General features: G+C 40.5%; 1 protein-coding gene across 2 annotated transcripts in view; it reads right to left on the bottom strand.

Moving 5' to 3' along the window:
- The window catches only part of LOC143773326 (contactin-associated protein-like 5), a 484,664-nt gene that overhangs the window by 351,090 nt on the left and 111,163 nt on the right, over positions 1-22,411 (bottom strand). For both annotated transcript variants that reach the window (XM_077260812.1, XM_077260804.1), the window contains exons 2-3: positions 17,305-17,403; positions 16,189-16,382 (exon numbers count right to left, since the gene is read on the bottom strand). In XM_077260812.1, the coding sequence (XP_077116927.1) occupies positions 16,189-16,382; positions 17,305-17,403 (293 nt within the window). The remainder of the gene's footprint in view (positions 1-16,188; positions 16,383-17,304; positions 17,404-22,411) is intronic.

Below are 22,411 nucleotides of genomic sequence, written 5' to 3'. Positions count from 1 at the left end.
GGCGCAAGCACCCGTGCGAGTGCCATTTGCCTGGGCAGGTGGGTGTGCCCACTCTTGGGCGACGGCACTGGCACAGGGTCCCTCATAGTACAATGAAGTGTCTCTGACGGTGGTGGTGCACAACCAACATCAGACACACTGTCGTAATATGAGGGTCCCTGTGCCAGTACCGCCACCCACGAGAGAGTGTTCCCCCCAGGTTGAACAGTGCTCTACCACTTGCAATACTTACCTCTCCCTGCTCCACCACAGTGTAGTCTGTGCTGATAAATCCTTCAATGGCACTGCCAATACAAATTTGTTGAAATGAAAGATGATAGTTAAAATATACAGGGGCCCTGGCCTCCATTTAGACCATTTAATACTTTGCGCCAACTACCACTGTCTGCTACTCAGCAGAGGAGCCCACCCCTGTACGTAGCTATGCCACCTGTTTATTTTTGAAAATTGTTTTGGCAGACATTTACCTCACTTTATTATTTTGGCCAACTAACTGTGTCAGACACTCCTTACAGTTGACCTCCATTGAACAAACCTATGCCGCCTGTGAACCCCTGTAACCAATTTGAAACTGCATTGAGCCTACTTTTTTATTTTAGGCCTACTAAGTCTGTCTGCGCCACTCCTTACAGTTGACCTCCACTGAACTAACCAATGGCGCCTGTGTACCCCTGTAACCAATTTTAAACTGCATTGAGCCTACCTTTTTATTTTAGGCCTACTAAGTCTGTCTGCGCCACTCCTTACAGTTGACCTCCACTGAACTAACCAATGCCGCCTGTGTACCCCTGTAAGCAATTTTAAACTGCATTGAGCCTACTTTTTTATTTTAGGCCTACTAAGTCTGTCTGCACCACTCCTAACAGTTAACCTCCACTGAACTAACCAATACCGCCTGTGCACCCCTGTAACCAATTTTAAACTGCATTTGCCCTACTTGTTTGGTTGGGCCTACTAACAGTGTCTGCCGCTGCTTGCTTTTCTCCTCCACTGAACAAAGCTGAGCTTCAATTTTGAGCCTATATCAGATATTAAACTGCATTTGGCCTACTTGTTTGGTTGGACCTACTAAAGGTGTCTGCCGCTGCTTGTTGTTCTCCTCCACTGTACAAAGCTGAGCTTCAATTTTCAGCCTATATCAGATATTAAACTGCATTTGGCCTACTTTTTTGGTTGGGCCTATCAACGGTGTCTGCCGCTGCTTGTTGTTCTCCTCCACTGTACAAAGCTGAGCTTCAATTTTCAGGCTTTCAGCCTATATGAACTATGAAACTGCATTTGGCCTACTTGTTTGGTTGGGCCTACTAACGGTGTCTGCTGCTGCTTGTTGTTCTCCTCCATTGAACAAAGCTGAGCTTCAATTTTCAGGCTTTCAGCCTATATGAACTATGAAACTGCATTTGGCCTACTTGTTTGGTTGGGCCTACAAACGGTGTCTGCCGCTGTTTGTTGTTCTCCTCCACTGTACAAAGCTGAGCTTCAATTTCCAGCCTATATCAGATATTAAACTGCATTTGGCCTACTTGTTTGGTTGGGCCTACTAATGGTGTCTGCCGCTGCTTGTTGTTCTCTTCCACTGAACAAAGCTGAGCTTCAATTTTCAGCCTATATCAGATATTAAACTGCATTTGGCCTACTTGTTTGGTTGGGCCTACTAACAGTGTTTGCCGCTGCTTGTTGTTCTCCTCCACTGAACAAAGCTGAGCTTCAATTTTCAGGCTTTCAGCCTATATGAAATATGAAACTGCATTTGGCCTACTTGTTTGATCGGGCCTACTAACAGTGTCTGCCGCTGCTTGTTGTTCTCCTCCACTGAACAAAGCAGTGCCACCTGTTTACTCCTGTTACCAATTTTGAACTTCATTTGGCCCACTTTATTATTTGGGCCTACTAACTGTGTCTGCCACTCATTACAGTTTTCCTCCACTGAACAAAGCAATGCCGCCTGTTTAGTCCTGTTACCAATTTTAAACTGCATTTAGCCTACTTTATTCTTTGGGCCTATATCTGTGTTTCCTCCTCATCCTGCCCATTGCCCAGCCACTGCTAGATGAGTCTGCTGGTACATTGACACAGACCACTACATTCCCCTTGCACTCTACACAGCCAGTATCTGACCCTGCTGAAAGTCTGGTTCCCCTTCCCGCATACTATACCACCTGACACGGGGACAAAGAGGAAGGTGCAGATGAAAGTGCAGGTTCCTTCATCAGGTGGGGGGGGCATACTTGTTGGTGAGGTCACTGGCACAGGGACCCTCATAGTATGCAAAAGTGTCTCTGCCAGTGGGAGGCGCCCCCGCTGTCAAACACACCACCATACTTTGAGGGGTCCTGTGCCAGTGCCAATGCGAACGAGTGTGCCCCCCTTGCTTGCTCAGGATCACAGCATTTGCAAAGTTGAAATACTTACCTCTCCCTGCTCCACCGCTGTGACGTAGTCCGCGTTTCCTGGGCCCACTGAAAACTTGAGCCAGCCCCACCCCCCCAACTTTAGCCAAATGACCCCCAATTTTCAATGCCTAACTATTATTATAAGGAAAATTAAGATTGACAAGCTTAAGTAACAAGAATTGATGTTTTTGGCATTAAAATGGGCACTGTAGGTGTTTTCCTGTCCTCCACTCACTGCCAACTTTGCTTCCCCATTGACTTGCATTGGGTTTCGTGTTTCAGTCGGATCCCCGACTTTTTGCAATAATCGACCGATTTCACCCGACCCGACTTTTGACAAAGTCGGGTTTCGCGAAACCCGACTCGATCCTAAAAAAGTAAAAGTCACTCAACTCTAGTGTCTACATTATAATTAATGTTCTAAAATGAATGAGCTGCTTCCAACAGCCGCCATAGCATATAGACAATGCACGGAGCATCCAATTGTCACTTACTATGGACATGAGGAGCCAACCCTTGATGGACCTTCTTAGACCATGAGGTTTTCAAAGACCAAATCACCCTTCAAATAAATTGTCCAGTTTGGAAAATGTATTCATTAGTGGGCGGTCAATAGGTGGGTCCTACCTTTAGAATCCATATCACATGGCCAGGTTGGAGGACATGAATTAGATAGACAAATTATTGATGTGAATGGACCACGTGACTATGCTTCATTTCCCCGAGTTTTGAGTTGTAGGAAAATCTAACAATTATTACCATGTGAAAAAATAGATTACAGCTCATTAGTGATGAGCGAACGTGCTATCTGAGCACGCTCATGTGCTTAACCGAGTGTCTTCGTCAGTCTCGAAAAATATGTTCAAGTCCCCGCGGCTGCATGTCTCGCAATTGTTCAACAGCCATAACACAGGCAGGGATTTCCAGTTTGTTAACATATTTTTCGAGAGCGCCGAAGACACTCGGTTAGCACATGAGCATGCTCAGATAACACGTTGTCCCAGCACGGTCGCTCATCACTACAGCTCACCAAACCCACAAGTCTTCATCTTCTGGTGCTGGGGGACAGCAGCAATAGTAGTAAATCCACTGTGACAAGAGACCAGAACTCTGCCCTCCTTATAAAAATGGTCTGATTTATTTCATGAATGATAAAAAAAAAACACATATAGATGCAAATGTGCTGACACTGCCGCTTTTGGAAATTGCATCTCCTTTATTAATACACATATTACCATGCTTACTTAAAAAGTAACTAAACTTTCATTTTTTATATATAATTTTGTCCAGAATGTAAAGTTATGAAACCTTACAAATAATTTCATTAGGGAATTTGTCTTCATATATGTGTAAAAAATATTGCATTTAAGTGGCTTCTAAACCCCTGCATTTCCCCAGTCTATGTGCTGCTATCAGCTTCATTAATATAAGAAAGTGGACATTTGGAGGACAGATGATGACAGTGATGGGTCAGCTCTTCTCCTCCTCTGAGTGTTCTGCCTATCAGAACATTCGTGTCTCACAGTCTGAGCACATGCTGTATCAAAGGCATTTCTCATATACTGTATGCTCGGATCATGACACACAAATATGTGAATCTAGTCTAAAGGGAACCTGTCAGCAGGATTGTGCACAGTAACCTACAGTGCCAGGTCGGTGCCGTTATACTCTTTATATTCAGTTTTGAGTTACTGATATGCTCGTGTTCCGGGGAGGCCTGTGGGGGGTCTGACTCTTCATGTGGTGCTCTGATTAGGCATTCATCTGTATGGCTTCTGACAGGTCACTGATCCCTCACTGACCTGCCCCCTTGTTGACCTCTGCCTGAACGTTAGTGCAGAGGAAGACACAGCGATGCCGGAACGAGGACAGGTGAATATAGCAAGTGCTGGGGGCCTGAGCTACGAGAGGTGAGTATGTGATTTTTTTTTTTTAATCGCAGCAACAGCATATGGGGCAAATATCTATATGGAGCATCTTATGGGGCCATAATCACCATTTGTGCAGCATTATATGGGGCAAATATCTCTACGAAGCATCTTATGGGGCCATATTCAACGTTTGTGCAGCATTGTATGGGGCAAATATCTATATGGAGCATCTTATGGGGCCATAATCAACATTTGTGTAGCATTATATGGGACAAATATCTATATGGAGCATCTTATGGGGTCATAATCAACATTTGTGTAGCATTATATGGGACAAATATCTATATGGAGCATCTTATGGGGTCATAATCAACATTTGTGTAGCATTATATGGGACAAATATCTCTATGGAGCATCTTATGGGGCCATAATCAACGTTTGTGTAGCATTATATTGGGGCAAATATCTCTATGGAGCATCTTATGGGGCTATAATCAGCATTTGTGCAGCATTATATGGGGCAAATATCTCTATGGAGCATCTTATGGGGCCATAATCAGCATTTGTGCAGCATTATATGGGGCAAATGTGTCTATGGAGCATCTTATGGGGCCATAATCAGCATTTGTGCAGCATTGTATTGGGCAAATGTCTCTATGGAGCATCTTATGGGGCCATTATTAACCTTTATGCAGTACTGTATGGGGCAAATGTGTCTATGGAGCATCTTATGGGGCCATTATTAACCTTTATGGAGCATTATATGGGGCGTATTTTGTATGGAGCATCTTATGGGGCCCATCATGAACTGTATGGAGCATTATATGGGGCTCCTGATTCAATATGGATATTCAAAAACACTTAACCTACTGATGTCTCAATTAATTTTACTTTTATTGGTATCTATTTTTATTTTTGAAATTTACCGGTAGCTGCTGCATTTTCCACCCTAGGCTTATACTCGAGTCATTAAGTTTTCCCAGTTTTTTTGTGGCAAAATTAGGGGGGTCGGCTTTTACTCGGGTCGGCTTATACTTGAGTATATACGGTAGGTAAAAAAGAAAAACAGGAGCAGCACTAGTATACAATATTATGCACCAAACCTTCAATATACTTCCAGAGATTGGAGAGAATGTTGGAGCCTAGCTCAGTGCCTTGCAGTGATGTGAGAAAGTTGAGCGGAGTTCATGCAAAATGAACTCCGTTCACCTCACTGACATCAGTGTGAATGCCGGGGGAAAGTTCTCACGTTCATGCTGATGTCAGTGAGGTGAACAGCATTCATTGGGTATGAACTCCGCTCAATTTTCTCTTGTCTCAATGAGGCACTGAGCTACACTAGAACATGCAGCTCTGTGTCTCTGCTGACTGGCATGCTGAACGCATCATGCAAATGTTCAGAGTGCCAAATAAATGTGGCAGAGCTTGACTCGTCAAAAGACAAATGGATTATTATTGTCTCGTTGGAGAGGTGAGGAATATGGTTGTTTCCTTTTTTTAATCTTTTACAAGAGTCATGGGCATTGGAGCATTAGCTTCACACTGGGGACACATGAGGGATATGGTTGTTCATAATTGTAACTATTTTACAGGTGACATGGGCTTCAGTTGATTAGGCATCAGGGTGAGTATAACCTTGCTTTTTTTAACTAAAACAAATTGCCAGTGTTTTTATTTCAAACAAAATGACTTTATTCAGGGTGTTTGCTATTTACAATATCACTATGGGGTTGGTAATGTGGGCGTCTAAAAGATGCCTCGACATTACTAACCCCAAGGCTTGATGTCAGCTGCCAATGCAAAACTGATATCAACCCAATACTATTACTCTACTTGCCAATACACCAGGGCAAGTGGGAAGAGCAAGATTAAGAATCAGAATTGGTACATCTTATGGAATGTACCTTTTCTGGGGTGCCTGAGAGCTGATGCTTTTAGTCTCGGAGGGGGCTAATATCCATGGCCTATTAAAATCAGCCCACTGCTCTCTGCATAGCCTTTGCTGGTTATCAAATATAGGGGGACCCTACATTATTTTTTTGGGGTGGTCCCCCATTTTAATAACTAGTAAAGGCTAAGTATACAACTGTAAGCTGATATTAAAATCCTGGGAATATCCATGTGTATTATTCCCACTGACATCTTTATATATATATATATATATATCTTCTCTATGTGTATATATCAATTCTATCTATTCTAATCTGTCAGGTCACGCTGTTATTTTATTGTATGCAGCTGATGAAATTATGGGTTTTCAAGGATTTGGGTGCTAAAAATTGGACGGCACATGAATGGTCTGTGTGCTGTAAGATTTTTTTGTCTCACACCCCTTAACTTGCATTGGTGAATCTTGTCCGATATATGAGGGGAGTCGTAGTATGCTGCATTTTTTTTCTCAGTCCGGTCAGAGCTGAGAAAAAAAATCACAGATGAGCAGGGACTCATACAATAGACTGAGTGCAGTCTAAATTTTTATCAGAATCCATGAGTCCGTTTTTCTGGCAAATGAGAATGAGTCCTATAATTTGGGGTTTGGAAGCCACTTACATGAACTGTTTTTCAAGGAATTAAGACAAATCCTCTAATAAAGTGATAAATAATAATTCCTCTACTTTAGTGTCTCCATAATTGTACAGACCAGGAGAATCATTTTATACTGAAAGTGAACACTCTAAATAAAAAAATCCATCCAAAAAATTTGCCACAGTTGTAATTTTTTTCCTGCTTTCCAGTGCATTACATGACAAAACAGATGGCATAAATCAAAAAGTTCAACTCGTCCCCAAAAAACAAGCCCTAACATGGCTCTGCTTACAAAAAAGTTATGGGTCTCGGAATATGGGGAGGAAAAAAGCAAAAGAGCAAAAATGAAAAAAAAAAAAATCTCCAAGACATTAAGGGGTTAAATTCAAAAGCCATCCAAGGCCATATTTAATAGGCTGAAAGCACACACAACAATCTATACACGGGCACACACACACCATGGTCGTCTCACCTAAATAATACATAGGTCATGGTAGCCAAACGTGTAAGATAGTTGTGAGCCAAAAACGACCTATTGCTTGTTCACCCAACAGTTATTTCTCCGTATGCCCATACACGGCAATACACACGTATATTCTGGAGTGTGATCATAAGGCATGTGTTTTCAATGGGAAGAGGAAAGTGAGCTGTTGTCAGGAACGTCTTATGGTCTCTTATGTAGAGCAGGTACAAAAGGAATGGGCATACCGAAATCTGACATGTGTGATCCTTATGTCACCTGACATCTGCGCTCAGGACTCCTTCATACTGGACACATTAGATGGTCAGCTGATCATGGCGAAATCTGGTGCAGCTGATAATTGCAAATACAACAATTGACTTCTTAGCTAAGTGATAGGCTGCGGCAAACATATATATAAGGTCCCTAGTCGAGGACTACTGCAAAGTAGTGGGACTTTATATAGGTGATGGTTAAACATTATTTTACCCAATTTCACCCACTGATGGGCTGGAAACATTATGCTATCCCACCAAGGATGAAATATAACAAATCTAGCAGTTCTCTGAATGCTGAGCTCTGTATAACCCCACCCACAACACTGATTGGCAGCTTTCTGTGTTTACTGTATATTGACAGAAAGCTGCCAATCAGTGGTGGAGGTGGGGTTACACAGAGCAGGAAGACTAGGAGGCACCAGATATCTAGTCCTGTAGGGAAAATCTCCTGCTGATTTAATTGAAACAATACACAGCCTAGTAACTGACACATCACTGGAATCAGGGTCTCTGCCCCAACATCATATTGCACTTAGATTAAGCAACAAAAACATGCTGACAGAATCCTTTTAATGTAACAAGATGTATGGGTGCAACTAAAACTAATCTGATTTTCCATGGGCTCCTATGAGCATTTAAAGGATACAGTTAGCTTACGTTCAAGTACCAAAAAACAATAAAAATGGAATTTTTTTAAAGTTTCTCAAAAATATTAAAATATATATCTTTATAGGAATATTTTGTACCATTAGTAATGTTTCTGTTCCCTTTGGGAGATCGATTAAAATAATACCATACCTGGAAACACAATAAAAACCCTTACTATGGACTCGATCAATGTTGCTAGGTGCGAGCATAGCAGGAGTTTTATATAATACCCATCTGTGTCCACATTGTATAGAAAATAAAGGCTCGGAGCCATCGCAGCGTCTGTACTCCATGTTCTACTGTTTACAAGCTAATCTCTGCAAAATGTTTACCAATGGCAAATTAATGAGGCATTTGTTTAGAAGAAAGCTGGATTTTCTCCCCCGCATCTCATCCAGATAAGTGCACTATTCAGACTATTTGCAAGTAGTTTATTTGTTCTGAAGATGCCAAGTTTAGAAATGACATGTTTTATTGGTGGTGGGTATCAGCCGACAGCTGGGGAAATGGTGACAGCCCGGGAGAGAGAGATGTCCCTCTGTTGTGCTGCCAGTTATGTAAGGCTGCAATTGTGTCTAGAGATACAGAATTTTGCAGACACAGAACATGCATACCATATCTGCAAGTTCTGCTTCTGCCACAATGGTCCGACCTCTCACATGTCCCAAAGGAGCTTTTATTACAGAAAAGACGGAAATTAAGTGGGTGAGACAACATAAAAAAACAAAGCATACACTACATCTACATACCACTGCAATGCGAAGTATAAAAAGGATCAGTTTTACAAACTTGACTATAGGAGGAAGTATAGGTGATTTATACCGTATTTTTCTGACTATAAGACACACTTTCCTCCCCCCAAAAAAATGGGGGGTGCGTCTTATAGTTGGAATACAGGCTTACAGGCAGCGGTGTGGCGGCGGCAGAGGTGCAGCGGCAGCAGAGGTGCGGGGATGAGGAGGCGCAGTGAGTGGTATGGCGTGAGCGGGTTCCCTTCCACAGGTGAGGTGACGCAGCAGCCCGGTAAGCAGCAGAGCGGGTGAATCATGGCTTTATCTGTGGTGGCGGCCATCTTCCTGAGGCCTTGCGTGCGCAGATGGAGTGCTCTGCTTCCCGGGGCTCAGGTGCACACTGTACCGCATCACCCCACCTCTGCCGACACCATGCCTCCTGTGACCCTGCTCTGTCACCGCCAGCCCTCAGGTAAGATACTGCAAATTCGGACAATAAGATGGACCCCCATCTTATAAAAAAATCTTTTTTTTCTGCAATTTTCACCCCAAATTTGGGGTGCGACTTATGGTCCGGTGCATCTTATAGTCCGAAAAATATGGTACTTCTATGTACAGTTAGCATGAAACTGCTTATACTTCTGTACATAGAGTCAGTATCAGAGTAGCCATATTTTTGTACATAGAGGCACTATTATAGTAGTTATATTCTTGTACATAGAGGCAGTATTATAGTAGTTATATTCTTGTACATAGGGGCAGTATTATAGTAGTTATATTCTTGTACATAGGGGCAGTATTATAGTAGTTATATTCTTGTACATAGGAGCAGTATTATAGCAGTTATATTCTTGTACATAGGAGCAGTATTATAGTAGTTATATTCTTGTACATAGAGGCACTATTATAGTAGTTATATTCTTGTACATAGAGGCAGTATTACAGTAGTTATATTCTTGTACATAGGGGCAGTATTATAGTAGTTATATTCTTGTACATAGGAGCAGTATTATAGTAGTTATATTCTTGTACATAGGAGCAGTATTATAGTAGTTATATTCTTGTACATAGGAGCGGTATTATAGTAGTTATATTCTTGTACATAGGAGCAGTATTATAGTAGTTATATTCTTGTACATAGAGGCACTATTATAGTAGTTATATTCTTGTACATAGAGGCAGTATTATAGTAGTTATATTCTTGTACATAGGGGCAGTATTATAGTAGTTATATTCTTGTACATAGGAGCAGTATTATAGTAGTTATATTCTTGTACATAGGAGCAGTATTATAGTAGTTATATTCTTGTACATAGGAGCAGTATTATAGTAGTTATATTCTTGTACATAGGAGCAGAATTATAGTAGTTATATTCCTGTACATAGAGTCAGTATTAGAGTAGCTATATTTTTGTACATAGAGGCACTATTATAGTAGTTATATTCTTGTACATAGGAGCAGTATTATAGTACTTATATTCTTGTACATAGGAGCAGTATTATAGTAGTTATATTCTTGTACATAGGGGCTGTATTATAGTAGTTATATTCTTGTACATAGGAGCAGTATTACAGTAGTTATACAGTGGGGAAACAAACACACTCATAGAAACTGTTTACAAAGTCACCTTTATAAAATACTCCTGTCCACAGACTCAATCAGTCAGACTCTAACCTCTACAACATAGGCAAGACCAAATATCTTTATAAGGATGTCAGGGACAAGATCATAGACCTGCACAAAGCTGGAATGGGCTACAAAACCATAAGTAAGATATTAAGTGAGAAGGAGATAATTGTTGGTGCAATAGTAAGAAAATGGAAAAAATACAAAATGACTGGCAATCAACATCGATCTGGGGCACCATGCAAAATCTCACCTTGTGGGGTATCCTTCGTCATGAGGAAGGTGAGAGATCAGCCTAAAACTACACATAAGGAACTCGTTAATGATCTCAAGGCAGCTGGGACACCACAGTCACTAAGAAAATCATTGGTTACACATTACGCTGTAAAGGTTTAAAATCCTGCAGTGCCAGCAAGGTCCCCCTGATCAAGAAGGCACATGTGCAGGCCCGTCTGACATTTGACTATGAACACCTGAATGATTCTGTGAGTGATTGGGAGAAGGTGCTGTGGTCAGATGAGACAAAAATTGAGCTCTTTTGCATTAACTCAACTCGTCGTGTTTGGAGGAAGAAAAATTCTGCCTATGACCCAAAGAACGCCGTCCCCACTGTCAAGCATGGAGGTGGAAACATTATGCTTTGGAGGCGTTTCTCTGGTAAGGACACAGGACTACTTCATCGCATCAATGGGAGAATGGATGGAGCCAAAGAGGCAGTATTATAGTAGTTATATTCTTATACATAGGAGCTGTGTTATAGTAGTTATATTCTTGTACATAGGGTCAGTATTATAGTAGTTATATTCTTATACATAGGAGCTGTGTTATAGTAGTTATATTCTTATACATAGGAGCAGTATTATAGTAGTTATATTCTTGTACATAGGGGCAGTATTATAGTAGGTATATTCTTGTACATAGGAGCAGTATTATAGTAGGTGTATTCTTGTACATAGGGGCAGTATTATAGTAGGTATATTCTTGTACATAGGATCAGTATTATAGTGGTTATATTCTTGTATATAGGAGCAGTATTATAGTAGTTATATTCTTGTACATAGGAGCTGTACTATAGTAGTTATATTCTTATACATAGGAGCTGTATTATAGTAGTTACATTCTTGTACCTAGGAGCAGTATTATAGTTGTTATATTCTTGTACATAGGAGCAGTATTATAGTAGTTATATTCTTGTACATAGGGGCAGTATTATAGTAGTTATATTCTTGTACATAGGAGCAGTATTATAGTAGTTATATTCTTGTACATAGGGGCTGTATTATGGAAGTTATATTCTTATACATAGGAGCTGTATTATAGTAGTTACATTCTTGTACCTAGGAGCAGTATTATAGTAGTTATATTCTTGTACATAGGAGCAGTATTATAGTAGTTATATTCTTGTACATAGGGATCAGTATTATAGTAGTTATATTCTTGCACATAGAGGCAGTATTATAGTAGTTCTATTCTTGTATATAGGAGTAGTATTATAGTAGTTATATTCTTGTACATAGGAGCAGTATTATAGTAGTTATATTCTTGTACATAAGGACAGTATTATAGTAGTTATATTCTTGTACATAGGTGCAGTATTATGGAAGTTATATTCTTGTACATAGGAGCAGTATTATAGTAGTTATATTTTTGTACATAGGAGCAGTATTATAGTAGTTATATTCTTGCACATAGGGATCAGTATTATAGTAGTTATATTCTTGTACATAGGGGCTGTATTATAGTAGTTACATTCCTGTACATAGAGATCAGTATTATAGTAGTTATATTCTTGTACATAGGGGCATTATTATAGTAGTTATATCGTTGTACATAGGGGCAGTATTATAGTAGTTATATTCTTGTACATAGGAGCAGTATTATAGTAGTTATATTCTTGTACATAGGAGCAGTATTATAGTAGTTATATTCTTGTACATAGGGAGCAGTGTTATAGTAGTTATATTCTTGTACATAGGTGTAGTATTATAGTAGCTATATTATTGTCCATAGGAGCAGTATTATATTTGTTATATTCTTGTTCATAGGATCAGTATTAAAGTAGTTATATTATTGTCCATAGGAGCAGTATTATAGTAGTTATATTCTTGCACATAGGGGCAGTATTATAGTATTTTTATTCTTGTATATAGGAGTAGTATGATAGTAGTTATATTCTTGTACATAGGTGTAGTATTATAGTAGCTATATTATTGTCCATAGGAGCAGTATTATAGTAGTTATATTCTTGTACATAGAGGGAGTATTATAGTAGTTATATTCTTGTACATAGGAGCAGTAATATAGTAGTTATATTCTTGTACATAGGAGCAGTATTATAGTAGTTATATTCTTGTACATAGTAGCAGTATTATAGTAGTTATATTCTTGTACTGAAGAGGGATTGCTATCGTAATTACATTCTTGTACATAGAGGGCAGCCAGTGTGAGAGACAGTCATTTTGTACATAGGGTGTAGTAGTATGGTAATTGTATTTTTGTACATTAAATGCAACATTATATTATTTATATTGTTGTACATATAGGTCCATAGTATATTAGTTATGTTTTTAAGCATAGCAGACTGTATTATTGCATTTACATTCTTATATATTGTAGTAGTATTATAGAAGTTATTTTTTGTACAAAGGGGCACTATGACGATAGTATAGTATTGTATATAGAGCAAAGTATCTATATTTTTCACACAATATGTATAGTTTTACATTTTCTTATCTATTATTTAGATCTTGAATACATGTCAGGGATTTTATATTTTAACACAAATACTCTGAACAAGAGATATGACCTTGATCTGCATGCTCAATTTCCAGTGTCTCAACCTGTCAAAGGAGATGCTGACAACTCTATCTGCCATAAAAATAGTTACTATAAAATGTCAGGTGCTTTCTGAAAGTCATACAGTATTATCATTTAGTGTATGTTCACATATGGTGTTTTTGCGGTGTTTTTTTCTGAAGTTTTGGCAGGAAATTTTGTTTCTAAAATTAGTGTTTTTAATGAGTTTTCGAGTCCATTTTTTCCAAAGTCAATAGAAAAATGTTGACAAAATGCTGAAAGAATTGACGTGCTGCAGATTTTAAAAACTCTAAGCAGCTCGAAAAATGCATGAGAAAAAATAAGAATGTGCATGGGATTTTTGAAATCTCGTTCACTTTGCTTGTACTGTAAAATGCATCTTTCACACCCCAAAATAATGCAGCAAAAAAGTGATGTAAACTTCACATGTGAACAGACTCTAAAGGCCATGACCTATGTTACAGTGATGATCCAGTTTTTGATCTTTGCCTTTTAAAGAGAATCTGTCACCTCAAATTGGCAGACTATGTAAATGCCCTGTTTCCGGTCAGATGGGCGGTGTTTTTTCTTCTTTCCTCCACCTCATCCTTCCCCGCTGTCCGCAATATTTTCGGGGATTTCAGTAGGTGTCCTCCATAGTTTGTGCGTGCGCAATGCAATCTTGCCTCGCGCATGCGCAGTATGCTTTGTCCATCTGCGTGCAAAGCCGAAAAGCATTACTGCGCATGCGCTGGCGCTTTATGTCCCGGAAGTATTTTGCTGTGTTCTGGGACATAGTGCGCCGACGCATGCGCAGTAATGCTTTTTGGCTCTGCCCGCAGATGGGCAACGCATACTGTGCATGCGCGAGGCAAGATTGCATTGCGCACGCGCGAACTATGGAGGACACCTACTCAAATTCCGGAAAATATTGCGGACAGCGGGGAAGGATGGGTTGGAGGGAAGAAGAAACACCGCCCATCTGACCGGAAACAGGGCATTTACATAGCCCGCCAATTTGAGGTGACAGATTCACTTTAATTAGGAACAGGCTCTCCATACAGAAATTTTCTTATTTTCGCTGACAAATCTTGTGAGTATACGTAAAAATATTAAAAAAATCTGCAACTTAATCATATACTTTAGTCTAGATCCACCATTTGCATTTTTTTATGTCACATTTCTTTTTAGTCTAACAGTTTTCGTTGCCATTTTTGCTTTTAATACAAATTTGAGCAAAATTTAAGCTAAAACAACTAGCGGGCATAAAATCACTCTAAGGGAGGACAAATTTTGTGACATTTTGAAAAGTTAAAATGATAGATAATGCAAAAACATTTGGAAAACCTATACTCTGTCCACTATGGCTAACATAAAAAAACCAAACAGGAATAAAATGGGAATGGTTGGTGATATCAACTTCCTGTTTGTGGCACATTAGTATATGGGAGGGGGAAAACTTTTCAAGATGGGTGGTGACCGTGACGGCCATTTTGAAGTCGGCCATTTTGGTTCCAGCTTTATTTTTCCAATGGGAAGAGGGTCATGTAACACATCAAACTTATTGAGAATTTCACAAGAAAAACAATGGTGTGCTTGGTTTTAAGGTAACTTTATTCTTTCATGAGTAATTTACAAGTTTCTCTTTGTTTACAGCCATTGACATGTCGCAGAGGTTAACACGTGAGGAGGGGATAGAAATTGTGTTATTGTCTGGTGAACACAGCACCCGGGTCATTGCAGCAGATTTCAATGCAAGACACCCTATGGAAGAAAAGTCACCATTCCCATGTTATTTAGGAGTATCCATATAAATGGCCCACCCAAAAAAGTTTGCCTCATCACTGAGCACAGTTTACACATCAAACTGTGTAAACTGAGGGTCCTGTTAAAATTTTTGTTTTGCCCATTCTGCAAATTCAGCGCGCTGATCTGACATCAGTTGAACATCCCTTTGGCGGATATTAGCTGCTCACAAATTGCACCCTTACAAAATCCAGCTGCTGCAGCATCTCATCGAGGATGACCCAGATCGGTGAGCTAAATTTGCAGAATGGGCAAAACTAAAATTGGAACAGGACCCTCAGTTTACACAGTTTGATGTGTCACATGACCCTCTTCCCATTGGAAAAAATAAAGTTGGATCCAAAATAGCTGACTTCAAAATGGCCACCATGGTCACCGCCATCTTGAAAATGTATCCCCCTCCCATATACTAATGTGCCACAAACAGGAAGTTGATATCACCAACCATTCCCATTTTACTTAGGTGTTTACATATACATGGCCCACCCTGTACATGCAGATGAACGCGCCGGTCCAAGTGCCGGCGGCCGTGCCGGGTATTGATGCGAGTTTCTCGCATTGAACTCGCAAGTATGACCCCGGCCTATAGGAAAAAATGGGTAAGTGCAAAAATGCAGCAAAAAACGCAGGTATCAGGTTTTTCTGCTTTTTGGGTGCAAAATCCTTAAGGAAGTTGCATGATTTTGGGGGGGAGGACACAGGAGACAAAAAAAAACTTGTAGCAGCTTTGAGCAGGTTTTGCCTACATAAAAAAAAAAAAAACACAGCAAAAACCATGAACATAGCTTTAAGAGTATAATTTTTCATCATTTACATATCATTGGCCTTTTGGGAAAGTTAAATAAGGAATCACATTTGCCAAAAGAAAATATTGATCTGAAAGAAAGAAAATAAAAAAAATTATTAAAAAAAATCTAATAATCCAAACTTGTAGACTAGTGAGACCAGAAGCTCATGTACTCAACAACCTCCAGCCATTCACATATGATATGTTCCTCCTGGAATCACCCATCTGTCTAAAAGTGGAAAGCTGATAAGGAGCAGAACCCTACCCAGATGGTGTTATCGTGATGATACGGCTTCCAGTTGCGTCCGGTATCGCTAAACATAAGACTGAAGCGTGTCACCCAGTCGGAGCTTCCATGTCTTCCCTGTGTGGCCGACCCTGTGATGTCAAATCTCTCTCCCAAATCAATCTGCAGCCATTGCTTTGCGTTCGATTCCAGCGGAGACCAACCACCGGCTTCTGCGAGAGAGGAGAACACAAAGCAGATAAATACAGGCAATCGTCTATAATCAATGCATTGTTCAGAGCCGCCATTCTCTGCCAAGAAAGAAACAATTATCAAATCAAACATAATGGGGGATGTTGACATCTCGTCAACTTCTTAACTGTCCTTTGCAGCAAGAATCACACATTTACATCATTCACAGCTTCTTCTGTTGTTTAAAGGGACATTAATGCTAAATATGGCTATTTATGCAGATCTCTCCCACACATGTGATATAAATGTCTCTGGAGGTTCTCGGCACAGCAAATATGTGACTATAAAGAGAATTTGTCAGCAAGACTTTGCTATGTAATCTACAAGCAGGATAATATAGGGCAACAGAGTCTGATTCCAGCAATGTGTCATTTACTTGGTATGCATGCTGCTGCCTCAATAACATCAGCAGGAGATTCTCACTACAGGACTAGGTGTCTCGTGCCTCCTAGTCCTCCTGCTCTACGCAACCCTGCCCCTACCACTGATTAGCAGCAATGTACACAGAAAGCTATCAGTGGTGTGGGCGTGGTTATACACAGCTGCCAATCAGTGGTGTGGGTGGCGTTATACACAGCTGCCAATCAGTGGTGTGGGTGGGGTTAAACAGGGCTCAGCATTCGAAGCACTGCTAACTGTGCAGTAGGGAAAACAAGGATTGTATCAAAATGACAGCAAGTAGCCCAGCAAGTGACACATCATTGGAATCAGGGTCTCAGCCACAACATCTTGTTGCTCTCAGGTGTAACAAGCACTTGAAGTTTTTTTTCTGAAAAAAATATTTAATCCCAGACAGTGAGGAGAGGTAATCTTCACATTCAGCTCTTATTTTATTTTCCTAATCACAGTTTAGAGAAAAATGCATTTTGCTGTTGTAGCTGCTGATTTCTCCTTGATACATACCATCTCGACTGTTGAGCTTTACACTACCGAGAGACATTTCTGAGGAGCTGTCAAATGCCGACTGTGGTAGCGGAGACACCAGTGGCTCATCACAATTATCTGTAGAAAACATAAAGAGCAGATACATTGTCACCACACTGAGGGAAACATGGAAACATTATCAGATGCAGCGAGCGGCCACATACTGTATAACAGCATCCATACTTTCAACCTGCAAATCCTTAACAAACTGATCTGTCATGAGAACCTGAAGACCTCGCCCGTAACAACCCTCCTACGATGCTGCCCTCAGCTCCGCGCTACAATAATATACAAGGGTTACATGAGAGATGAGTTGATCATGTATCACATTGTGTTAAGTGTGATTTATGTAAGATTTTCCATGGGTAAAACCTAAAGTTCTACCTCCAAGGAATAAATCATTTTATATAAATAGTGCTTAAAGAGGTTATCCAGAACTTTTACAAATTTTGCATATGGGCTAAGAACTAACTGTTCTGCATGGGTACAATCTCTGTAGGCTCAGGTGGCAATTCTCCTGGTTCCTTTAACTTGACATCAACAAAGCCGCTCTTCCTCTCCCGGTCAGCTCTACTGACTGGACGTCACTGTAGGGGTAATGCTTATTGACCGTTGGCTCCCCTCAGTTAGGCAGCAGGGAGCCAGCTGTTAGTCAGCATTACATTGATAAATACATCCCTACAACAGAGAAGAGCAGAAGAGAAGACGCTGCTCTGTCGTCATCAAGTCAGCAGAAGCAGAGGAATCATCAGCAGGAGTGGTCCGTGCCTACCCTGAGCCGGCAGAGATCGTGTCGAGCAGAACCGCCAGGTACATATCAACTACATGGCTGTTAGTTCTTAGCTCCATACGAAAAAATAAGAAAAGTCCCATATAACCTTTATAAGGTACAGCATGTGCATTTGATGTTTTTAAGATATCGGTGGATCTGCCAAGATTTTCTTAGGCGAAGCCACTTCAGTAAAATGCTGGCGGTCTTTATCCTGAATTAGGTTTGCTCTTGCCTTTTGCAGTGGTTCTGTTGGCGGCATCATATTTTTTATTATTTAAATGACAACTAGCTAGCTACTTCTTTTAACAATTTCACAGTTTCTGAATCCTATTCAATAAAAAGAATCAACAAACTACAGAACATGTGAACAGCAAGGTCGTTTTTACATTGCTGTGCATTATGTTCATTTTTTGCAGTCGTTTTGCATCGCTTTTTCAAGCGAATACCTGGCGGAATAACAAAAACAAAAAAAGGCACTAGAACAAAAAAAAAACATAGAAAATACATATTTGACAAAGCACTCCAGGCCAGGGCTAAAAAGTAATTCCATTTACCATGCATAAAAACAAAGTTTCATTCAATCACACCAATGGCTACTGAAAAGAGTTAAGGCAAAAATACAAAAAAAAAAATGATTAATCTTTAAGGCCCTTTGAGTCTTGGTCTTTAAGGGTGTACATTCTTGCTGTTGCATGATTATTAGTCCTTTTTTATCTTCTCACCATTCTATTTTCAAGGGTGAGGGAGGGTCTAATTGGCATTAAGCTGTGGGTATGCAGATTACATGTTGGTGGTTACGTGGTGGCAGCTCTGACCCGTGAGTAAGTTGAGGTCATTTTCAGTTGCTTGTTGTTAGTTGTTGGGATTCATCAAGCTGCAGATTGGTAAAATGGCTACAACCATTAATGGCCCAAAAGGTCCCTTTAATTTTGTAGGAGTACTATTACGCAGATATGTAACACCTCACAGTTGGGGATTACCATAGTAATGTTATTTATAACACTGAACTTTTGCACTGTTTCTTGCAAGGATTGCTATAATGTCACGGTGCATCACCATTTTATACATTACAGTATATTACCATAGTGGTACTGTGTATGTGTTACCACCATGATTTAGAATTTTATACAGTCTAGGCGTCCCCACCCCAGGTACTAAATAGTTAATCACATCATTTATCTGGTAGCTAGGGAATAATTTTGTGGGTGAAGCCTGGGGTACAGAACTATGGCAGTCATAGTTTTGCTCAGAGTTGAGTTCCTGCAGAGTTCAGGCAGAGAGCAGCACAGCAACATGTAGAAGATTTAGGGTATGTGAACACATTCTGGATTTTTCGCCCGTTTTTTTTCGACGATTTTCCGCAGCAAAAACGCATAAAAACACATACATTAAGCATCCCATCATTTTGAATGCATTCCGCAATTTATGTGCACATGCTGCGTATTTTTCAGCGATAAAAACGCATTGCTAAAAATACGCAGCATGTTCATTAATTTTGTGTATTTATCGCAGATTTTTTGCTATTTAATGCATTGGGAAGCTCCGGAAAAAACGCAGAAAATCCGCAGAAAAACCGCGAGTAAAACTTGAGAAAAACACGTGAGGATTTTATGCAGAAAATCTCCGGTTTTGTTCAGGAAATTTCCACATAAAATCCTGACGTGTGCACATATCCTTACTCTCCCCATTCCAGCAGGTCGGATGGAGCAGACTAGTTGGAGGAAAGTGAGGGAAGCATCTAAGAATTCTACTACAGGAAGCAGAGGAATACTTTAGTTCCCAGCAGTACACAGTCTAATTGCAAGTGTGCTGTGGATGCAGGAAGAGTACTCAGCCAAAAGTAGGGTATCCATAGTTCAGATGGGAATGCCAGCTGTCCACACATAATGAAGACTAGTGGGGCTGAAACATGGAGGCCAGCTAAGGGTCACAGCCCTAGAGGGATGGAAGAACATTCCATAGTGTCAGCACTGGACACCAGTCTTGCACACTGAAGGGACTTGCTGCAATGCACTCTTTTCATGGGCTTGGTCTCAATATCTGCTACCATTGATTGTGTTTTAGAACTTGTCATCACAGAGTATGTGCCACTGTCTACTGCTGCTGATAGCTTACAGTGCCTTGTGAAAGTATTCGGCCCCCTGGAACTTTTCAACCTTTTCCCACATATCATGCTTCAAACATAAAGATACCAAATGTAAATTTTTGGTGAAGAATCAACAACAAGTGGAACACAATTGTGAAGTTGAACGAAATTTATTGGTTATTTTAAATTTTTGTGGAAATTCAAAAACTGAAAAGTGAGGCGTGCAAAATTATTCGGCCTCTTTAACTTAATACTTTGTTGACCCACGTTTTGCTGTGATTACAGCTGCAAGTCACGTGGGGTATGTCTCTATCAGTTTTGTACATCGAGAGACTGAAATTCTTGCCCATTCTTCCTTGGCAAACAGCTCAAGCTCAGTGAGGTTTGATGGAGATCATTTGTGAACAGCAGTTTTCAGCTCTTTCCACAGATTCTCGATTGGATTGAGGTCTGGACTTTGACTTGGCCATTCTACCACTTGGATACATTTATTTGTGAACCATTCCATTGTAGACTTTGCATTATGTTTGGGATCATTGTCTTGTTGGAAGACAAATCTCCGTCCCAGTCTCAACAGGTTTTCTTCAAGAATGGTCCTGTATTTGGCTCCATCCATCTTCCCATCAATTTTAACCATCTTCCCTGTCCCTGCTGAAGAAAAGCAAGCCCAAACCATGATGCTGCCACCACCATGTTTGACAGTGGAGATGTTGTGTTCAGGGTGATGAGGTGTGTTGCCTTTACACCAAACATATCGTTTGGCATTGTTGCCAAAAAGTTCGATATTGGTTTCATCTGACCAGAGCAACTGTTTGGTGTGTCTCCCAGGTGGCTTGTTGCAAACTTAAAACGGCACTTTTTATGGATATCTTTGAGAAATGGCTTTCTTCTTGCCACTCTTCCATAAAGGCCAGATTTGTGCAGTGTACGACTGATTGTTGTCAGACTGTCCCACCCCAGCTGTAGATCTCTGCAGTTCATCCAAAGTGATCATGGGCCTCTTGGCTGCATCTCTTATCAGTCTTCTCCTTGTTTGAGATGAAAGTTTAGAGGGACAGTCGAGTCTTGGTAGATTTGCAGTGGTATGATACTCCTTCCATTTCAATATGATCGCTTGCACAGTGCTCCTTGGGATGTTTAAAGGTTTGGAAATCATTTATTATCCAAATCCAGCTTTAAACTTCTCCACAACAGTATCATGGACCTGCCTGTTGTGTTCCTTGGTCTTCATGATGCTCTCTGTGCTTCAAACAGAACCCTGAGACTATCACAAAGTAGGTGCATTTATACGGAGACTTGATACACAGGTGGATTATATTTATCATCACTAGGCATTTAGGACAACATTGGATCATTCAGAGATCCACAATGAACTTCTGGCGTGAATTTGCTGCACTGAAAGTAGAGGCCAAATAATATTGCACGCCCCACTTTTCAGTTTTTGAATTTCAACAAAAATTTAACATAACCAATACATTTCGTTCAACTTCACAATTGTGTTCCACTTGTTGTTGATTCTTCACCAAAAATTTACATTTGGTATCTTTATGTTTAATATGTGGGAAAAGGTTGAAAAGTTCCAGGGGGCTGAATACTTTCGCAAGGCACTGTATAACATTGAACCTTTACAAAGCTGTACCCCCATCTCACTCAACACCCCCAAAGGACCTATCCATTAAAGTAAATGGCTGCCCACTCTCCTCAGTCCCACAAGCTCGCTGCCTTGGGGTAATCCTTGACTCTCCTTCATACCACATATCGAAGCCCTTTCCAATTCCTGCCGACTTCAACTCAAAAGTATTTCCCGGATCCGTACATTCCTCAACCAAGAATCTGCAAAAACCCTAGTCCATGCACTCATCATCTCCCACCTTGACTTCTGCAACTTCCTGCTCTATGGCCTCCCCTCTAACGCTCTCGCACCCCTTCAATCTATCCTAAACTCTGCTGCCTGACTAATCCAACTGTTTCCCTGCTATTCCCAGGTCTCTCCCCTCTGTCAATCCTGCACTGGCTCCCCATCATCCATAAACTCCAGTTCAAAACCCTAACCATGGCATACAAAGCCATCCACAACCTATCTTCTCCATACATCTGTGACATGGTCTCCCGGTACTTACCTGTTGTGAACTTTACTTTTTGGCTCCCTCTTGTGGTCACTAGTGATTTGGCACTTGGATGGTCTTTTACCAGGTTTGTGCTCACCTGCTTCGTTAGGCCTGGGGTGT

Source organism: Ranitomeya variabilis, chromosome 1 (assembly GCF_051348905.1).
Source record: "Ranitomeya variabilis isolate aRanVar5 chromosome 1, aRanVar5.hap1, whole genome shotgun sequence".
NCBI classification, from domain to species: domain Eukaryota; kingdom Metazoa; phylum Chordata; class Amphibia; order Anura; family Dendrobatidae; genus Ranitomeya; species Ranitomeya variabilis.
Note: the sequence above shows the minus strand (reverse complement) of the source record. Positions and strands in the feature narration are given on the sequence as shown.